The sequence below is a fragment of the Chenopodium album genome, chromosome 25 (assembly GCF_948465745.1).
Source record: "Chenopodium album chromosome 25, dcCheAlbu1.1, whole genome shotgun sequence".
Taxonomy (NCBI): domain Eukaryota; kingdom Viridiplantae; phylum Streptophyta; class Magnoliopsida; order Caryophyllales; family Amaranthaceae; genus Chenopodium; species Chenopodium album.
Window position 1 is genome coordinate 13606594 of NC_137858.1, and position 8519 is coordinate 13615112.

At 35.2% G+C, this 8519-nt stretch overlaps 1 protein-coding gene across 1 annotated transcript; it reads right to left on the reverse strand.

Moving 5' to 3' along the window:
* Positions 1–714: 714 nt before the first annotated feature.
* LOC145614612 (G-box-binding factor 4-like) lies at positions 715–8016 on the reverse strand. The gene is made up of 4 exons (XM_081669676.1): positions 6978–8016; positions 6496–6567; positions 3684–3713; positions 715–1299 (listed from the first exon to the last, which is right to left on the reverse strand). The coding sequence occupies exons 1-4, from the start codon at positions 7782–7784 to the stop codon at positions 1219–1221; spliced, it is 990 nt and encodes a 329-aa protein (XP_081525802.1). The 5' UTR covers positions 7785–8016; the 3' UTR covers positions 715–1218.
* Positions 8017–8519: the final 503 nt, after the last annotated feature.

The window sequence follows — 8519 nt, forward strand, 5'->3', positions numbered from 1 at the left end:
GAAGTATAAAAGCATATATAGTCATGTAAATATTTTCAAATTAATCATCTTGTACTGGAATACTGCTCAAGAGTCAAGACCTTACCATTTAGGTATTTCAAGTCTCCATGATTATGCTAAATCAACTTCAAACTATTGTTATAAAATATGATGTACTTCCTCTGTTTTTTAGTACTTGCAACACACTTTTTATCACGCTTTTCGAGAAAGTGATTAAATTAGGTAAATGAATGAATTAAACTATGAAATTTAAACCGTAGCAACTTATCCTTTTTTTCTTATAGGTGGTAAATTTTGTAAATTAATTTATCCGTTTACCTAGTCTAATATCTTTCTGAAAATGCGTGTCGAAGGAGTATGTTGTAACTAAATAAAAAGAGATGAAGTATAGTTTAATGTACTTTAGAAGAATTAGGAGCTTCATATACCTTTATTATAAACTTTAAACAAAAAATCCTGCATTCCTTGGCACAAATTGAACTTGGCAACTATTGCTAGTTTGCTACCCTATATCATCTTCGTTACTGTGGTATGTGAGGATTATAAGGAGCTGCTTCCTATATAAAGAACCGCTTTCAATATGTTGATGATCAACTTTAACCTTCTTAAAGACCATTTTCAGTCATGTTGGTCTTCAATCTCCTTATTCGCGGATCATCAAGTCCCAAATGCAGTCGCATACCATCAACCTATCTTCACAAAAATGATATGTGATGATTTCCAATATAACACAACATGAATCTTATTGCTGATGTTTGGAAACTTGCGAATTTCAGATATTTGGAATCTTATGCACATAATTACCACCCAAAATTTACAGATGCTTTTGCTACGGAGTAACTACACTAAGATGATTCAGCTAAGAGCAGCCAACCACAAACGAAATTATATTTGCTGATTTATATTCTATTAGGAGTTACTAATAGTAACTAGTAAGCCAGGTTAGATGTTTCCCTTGCACATGAACCAGGGGCGCTTGTATTGAGAGAGCATCTAGCTAAGCGAACTTGTGCATCTACAAGCAACGACTTGTATTCCAGTGGGATTTTCTATCCATCCACATGTCAAGAATAGCAGTGCATTGCAATTGATGTAAGATATGCTCTCACTCACAAACAAGACTTCATTGATGAAAGATATGCTCTCACTCATAAACAAGACTTCATTGATGAGATTGCTCGCCAATCAAATATGAAGTAAAACATTCATTCCAAGCGACTACCACTGCATTGAACGAACTCTCCTCAAAGCACGTGGTGGCCTTTTCTTCTCCACGACCGGGACTACTTTTTCCATGAGCTGCAAAGGAGATTAAGGTCAGATATCATAAAACAGTGTGTTAAATGACACACACAGGTTAATAATATGGAGTAAGTGATAAACATTTCATACTGCCCACTTTCACCTCCACATGTAAATTTAGTTGAACACCCTAGAATAATCTAGCAGTTCTCAGAAATTTAACATTACAATGAGCAGAGCAATAACAAAGTTTTTACTGTATGCTTGTAAGCTAGTATAGGGAGGGGGAAGCACAAGATGGGTCCGCTCTCCTCTCTAACTGGAAAAGACACAAAAAGGAATAAGAGTTTGATGTAAAGTTCATGATACATAAGAGATATTGAAAAGTATGCTCAAATTATGATTACAAAAATGGTTGAAATCAACTTATCCATAAATAAAACCATTACTAGAAGTTTCTTCCTCATACAATAACTCAAGCAAGATGGGAGAATGCATGGATGACATCACAAGGAGGTAGGAGTCAAGGTGGGGATACAGCGCTCATCAAATAAACTTGTAAATGATCAACAAGTTTGCATTCTTTCAAAGCAAAACAAACACAAAAGTTTCAGACTCGATATAGAAATCAAATATGTATGATTTCATTGGTGAGTGCAGTTCACATACATAACCTGAATAAAAGCTTATCTGCTTACCTGATCTAAAACCCATTGATCAGGTAACTCCCAAGGCAGAATATAGCAATAGAATAGAATTGGTAGGCATCTCAATAATCACCAATTTAGACTCACGCCAGAAAAAGATCTATGGTTTCTTATAGCACAGAAAAGTAAAAATCTTTCTTTTTTTAATCAAATAGTCTGAACTTTAACAATCTAATGTTAGTCTTACTTGGACACTTAAGTAAATATTCCTTGTGCTGCACATGCCAAACAAGCATAAGGTTGAAAATGAAAGAATAACACTTGCAAACAGCTTAAGAGGGAGCTAAGTGAACACAAGCAGGTATGCTATGGTATGCGACTATGCGTATGGCCAACTAACATCTAAAATACTACTCGTAGTATTAAGATTTCTTTTTTTTTTTTTTTTTCCTTTTCCTTTTGAGGTCACTCCGTATACTATTTCTTGAATGTCAAATCTTTAACCCTTGAATGTCAAATCTTTAACCAGTGCACGGTATCTGAAAAACAACTACTTCATCCAACTATCCGAAGTCTGAACCACCTCCCCCTCCCTAAAACAAACATCCGAAAAAGAAAAATAACTATTTATAGGTAAATCTTCATTTCCAAACAATTTCATTTAGAAGATCTATGAGTTATAAATTTTATACAACATGAGCCTTGGTATCCCATCGGTTTGTTATTGCATCAATCAATTCAAGTCTTTTAAGCTACATTCATCCAACAACAGAAAGGCCAGTAATTATTTTCAAATATTGATTGAAGCTACAGTCTGTTAAATATCATCACACACTCTCCAATCTATATTGCTACTCAATTGCCTAACAAGTTGCCAAAATTTATAGATGCCTTTCTAGACATTTATTCCAACCATTATTGATCAACAATAGATCTAATAATCAACAATCTGAACCACAAAATTATTCAGTGAGTCATCAGCTAGCTAACACTCAAGTTATTGCTTACTATATTGCAAAAAGGGAATTGCTGCATATTCAGCTAGTCAATTAAAAAAAAAAAAAAAGGGGATGCAAAACAGGAAAGGTTTTGGTCTTCTTAACAGCTTCTTCATTGTAAATACTAGATATTTTCATAAATAACTGTTGCACTTCTCAAAGGTGAATAGACAAACACTAATTTCATATAGGTCTATAAAGATCTACATGCACTATTTACCAACCAGATTGCTAAGCACAAAAAATTGACTCTCAAGTCTACAGCTAACAGCAAAATCTCAGATCACCTAATCCAGCAGACGGCATGGCATGGTCTGACTCTGTGGACATTAGTAAACGCAATATTTCTGCTCACTAATCACTAGCCCAAACAAATAGATAGACTATTTTCAATTTGCCAGGGGTCTATAATCATCCAAAACGTCTTTATTCTTAATCTGTTACAATTTTCAATGTGCAACTACCAGATTTTCAAATTTTACAGTGCTAGCCATCATTAAAATATATATATACATATATATATATATATATATATATATATATATATATATATGATGATAGCACTCGTTTCAGATCTTGCAATAACAGTAAAATGACACATAGACACATAGTAATATAAAATTCTAATACTACCTCCGCTTCTTTTTATTTGTAACAAATGATTTTTTTGTCCCACATTAAATATCCCTTTATTGCAAATTTAAAGAAACAGATGTAGTATTACATTCTCAGGCAAAGTTCATCAAACAGATTAGACTTTCATTCATATTGAAAAATATTACATTAGAATATTTACCTGCTTCAGCCTTTCTTTTTTCCGCTCTGCCTGCATGACAATAAAAAATATAAAAACCATCATTAGACGCAAAAAATGGTATTTCATCCATCCCAAAAGTCACTATTACAATCTTAATCTGCATCATGATCATGTTACTTTTCTTGAAAGTTGTATCTAAAAGGTCCCTTAGTCCACACACAAAATTAAAAAAATATGTCCATTCCAATAATACATGCTCTCTTTGCCTGTACAATATTCATTATACTTGCCTTTGGCAACAATTGATGAAAAGTGGATAGCAAGAGTAAAGGTGGGATTGGAGAAAGAAAATGTAGCCAATGTAGGAGAAAGTGTGGTGTTGGAGAGAAAGTTCATAAATTAAATTATTTTCTGAAAAACCATGAGTGCAATAAAATTTGGTCAGCCAAAAGAGGCAGGCTTGCAAACTACAATGGGACGGAAGGAGTATATTATGTTGATTAGTTTTTGGGTGATATTGAAAGAGATAATTTTTCTCAAATTTCACATTAAAGTGTAGCAAGCAGAAGAGCATGTTATGGAGACAAAGATAGTTGTCAATTGCTGTTACAGAAGACAGGGGTAGAAGCAACCCTCAGTCCTCAACTCCCGCAACCCCTGAGATATATAATCACATTAACAAGCTTAAAAGAGCATAATGCAATTTACACCTTCTTTCCACTTCAAGATAAGATAATAAGATATTACTCCCTCCATCCCAATTTACTAGCTCCATGGCCATTTGCATAGGATTTTATGCAAATGAAAAGTAGAGAGAAAAAAATAGGTAGATGAGTGGGAGACCCAAGTCAAGAGAAAAATTTGAGAGAAATAATTATTTTATATGGAAATGGAGCAAGTAAAGTAAATAAAAATACCCCAAATTAAAAAACATAACAAGTGAATTGGGACGGAGGAAGTAACAAGGCAGAATGTCTAAACACAATCCCATAAACCACAGGGCATACAGGTTCAGTATTAGATAATAAGTTACGAAAGATCACAACCCAGGGCTGATTGCCAGGATGTTGTTTTGCATCATGTTGACAATCTTGACATTCATCATATGGGGATCCATGAATTACAGCACACACCTAATGGGATACTAAAATCAAGTAACTCTAAATGATATATGTTACACAATATAAATGTCAGGTTCTTGTGTAGCTACTCTAGCTAAACAAGATATAAATAGTAACAAATCACAAAAGAAAGGAGAAAAGGGAAGCAAAATCTACTTCATTAGGTATGCACTAATGCATCATATGCATGCACCTCAGAACATTGAAGGCTATTTAACAAACGAACTCTATTATTTTTTGCTTTACCCACTTACTATAGCTACAAAGACCAAGGAGAATGAGAGAGAGGTACCACTCATGTGGGGTATTACAGTTACTTCAGAGGAGAGTGAAAGACCAAGGCATTGTTAAATGGATTAATTACATCCCATGAATGAACCAAGGGAGGGCAAAAAAGAAACAAAATTTTCTTACAAAAGTGGGTACTGTAAAACTTATATAGACGGAATAAGAAAGTGGGTAGAGCAAAAAAGAACAGAGAGAGTATCAATGTCAAGTTCTCGAATAATTTGACAAGAAACATCAATAAAAGCCAACCCAGATTGTTTGAAGAAGGGAAAAAGGAAGCAGGGGTGCTTAATAAGGTAATTCCTTTCTCAACAATTCCTGTACTAAATGCCAAACAAATAACAAAGATATGCAAAGACTACTAGGAGTCATAGGACCATGTAATAAGAGTCAAATTCTCCAGGGAAAAAAATGGCCGTCTTTTACTAATTCTAAGCTGTATAAAGTGCTTTCAGGCATAACAGGCTCAGACCATTACAAAACCAAAAGCTAGAATAACTCAAATGCCACTATCCCAGTACATTGCTGATTAGGTTTAGTTGGGAAGGCCTAATATCAAACTATTATGGATATAAATCATTGAATCATGGTTGAAATTCAAAGCGAACTATTTGCTAATTTATATCAACAGGAAAAAGTCTACTTCATCATATTCTGCAATGAAATGTATTCAATCCAATTTTTAAATAGCTTCCAAATTATATATATATATATATATATATATATATATATATATATATATATATATATATATATATATATATATATATAATCAACAGGCAAAATCTCACTCACCGACTCCTTAAAATAAATTTAGAAATGTTAACTCACCATAAGCATTACCGTTTACCAAGTTCAATTGTGGCCTATTATTATAAGATAGAGATGCAATTAGCAACTTGACATTAAGAAGCATTTATTGATATCTTATGAAAGCATTTGACAACTAGTGGAGGACAAACAACAACTTTTGGAATTCAAGTACAAAGTCCGATACTTAGATATGTCCTTAAAAAATTTAGATACTTAGATATGTCTTTTAAAATTTTAGTGTATCACTTTATACATTTGATACTAAGTATCACAAACTACATTAGATACTAAGCATCAGAAACTACATTAGACACAGCCCACCTTTCTAGTACCAAGTGATACATCAACAGCAACCAGCCAAATCATACCAAATCACACCATTATTACTTAGACATGTCCTCCTTTCACGAACAAAGGGAGCATAAAATTAAGATACTCAAGTATGACCGTTACAGGTATGTAACAACGCATACCAAAAATCATAGTAAAAGAATATCTCTAGAGTCTAGATTAACTACTGAATGGCTTAGCAACTTAAGGTTTGACTTAAACAAAACCATGGCAACTTGAACGAGAATTAGTACAAACGTAAAATGTCAAGCAACAAAAGCTTAATTTCAAGATCCTACCTTTTCTCTCAATAGCTGTTCATTCTCCTCCTCCAACTTCATAGCCAATGATTCCAATTCCACTTGATAAGCCTACATGGCAATAACAAAAAAATCAACTCACACTCTTTACCTCTACATTACATACTTGGAATACCCAATTTTACCTAATTCCCTGAATCCCACGGACTACAAACTAATACAAGCGATCCCCATTTTGAACTATTACAACAAAATCACGTATCGAGGATTGTATTCCCATACTAATTCCGTCATTCCGTGTACCAAAGCATACCATGAAATAAATTAACACTCTACCCACCTAAGTAGAAATTCTCATGATAAATTTCGGGCATAAATTTATTGGTCTAACATAGCATGCATATTTGTCACCCAAATATAATTTAGGTTTCTATATAGACATATAGTACATACCCACTTCCATAATTCAAGATATATGTTCAATTAATTCTCAATTTCATCAAAAATATAGAAAATTATACCTGCTTGCGCTCCCTAGACCTGGCAGCAGACTCCCTATTCTTGATCATCCTCCTTTGCCTCTGTTGAGCAGCCTTATCCAAAGGTTCCATTATTGGCCCACCTCTTCTCTTCCCTCTCACTCCTCCCATCACCTCCATCCCACCTCCTCCAACACCACCACCACCACCATTCCCATACGCCATCACACCACCAATCGAAACCAGCATCGGCCCCGGCTGCAAATAAGAACTCTGAACCAACGAATGATCAAAATCAAACAACCCACCACTACCCATCTTCATCTCCTCATTCACCCCAACCTTAACATCCTCCTCCTCCATCTCCATCTCCCCCGCCCCCGCCACGGCCGCAGCCTCTTCTTCCTCCATCCCGGCCCCGGCTTTCGCCAGAAAATCCTCCAAAGTCATCATCTCATCCACTGCCTCAACCTTACACTCCTTCCTCTCGTTTTTCCCTGACACAATCTCTCTCCAAACCTCCTCCACCGTCTTCCGCTCACTCCCCTGCTGCCGCCCTACCACCGCCGCCGTCTCCTCCGCAGTAGAACCAATCGCAGAAATCGCACCCGCCGCATCAATCAACGTAATCTCAGCATCAAGCAACGCCGATTCCGGCGGATTATCAGGAGCATAAACTTCATTAATCCGGTGTTGAAGATCGGAATTGGTGAAATCAGGAATCATTTGAGAAGGCGAAGAAGAACGATTTCGATGAAAATGGTGATGATTATGGTGATGATGATGATGAGAATTGAGATCCGAATTTGTAGAATTGGAGGTAGAAGGCATCACCTTAGATGACGCCATTTTTCCCTCCAAAATCTTAGGGATTATAGTTTTGGGGGTTTGATTGGGAAATTAAATTAGGGCTTTGAATTGAATTGAATTGAATTGAATTGAATTTTAGGTTTGAAAGTAAAGGGGGAAAAAGAGTGAGGATGATTGAGTGATGAAAGAGACAAACACTGTTTGATTAGAGAGAGAAAGATCAAAACCGGGAAATGTTTGGGTTTTCTGGAACCTGCGATTTTTATGGATTTTGTAACGTATTCCGTACATGGATTTTGTAATACTTTTGCATGTCCCCGTTTTACAATAATTTTATTGTACATCGAATATTTTGCGAAAAGTGACCCCTTTTTCGTACAAAAGTGACCCTTTTTCTTTTACAAAAATGACCCACGTTTCACAAAAGTGACCCATTTCTTCCACAAAAGTGACCCTTTTTTTTCATAAAAGTGACCCATTTTTTTCGCAAAAATGACCCATTTTTTCACAAAAGTGACCCTTTTTTCCACAAAAGTGACCCTTTTTTCACAAAAGTGACTTTTTTTCAAGATAAAAGGCAACGAAGAAACAAGATAAACAACTAATTTTAAAACATTAGCAAAACAGAATAGTACTAAAAACCTTGAAGAAAGTGAATGACTCGATTAGAGAGCTAGAGAATGATCATCATCTTCTGTTCTATGGCAGTCACATGCATCTTTTATACAATCATCTTCCTCAGATTCATCATCTTCAATCTCATAATCATCCTCA

Excerpts from the sequence above, each read along its gene's own strand:
- LOC145614612 (XM_081669676.1), bottom strand. The coding sequence starts at position 7,784 with ATGGCGTCATCTAAGGTGATGCCTTCTACCTCCAATTCTACAAATTCG. Across the intron at positions 3,714-6,495 it reads AACAGCTATTGAGAGAAAAG|GCAGAGCGGAAAAAAGAAAG; the intron begins GTAGGATCTTGA and ends ATTGTCATGCAG. Across the intron at positions 1,300-3,683 it reads AAAAAGAAAGGCTGAAGCAG|CTCATGGAAAAAGTAGTCCC; the intron begins GTAAATATTCTA and ends TCTCCTTTGCAG.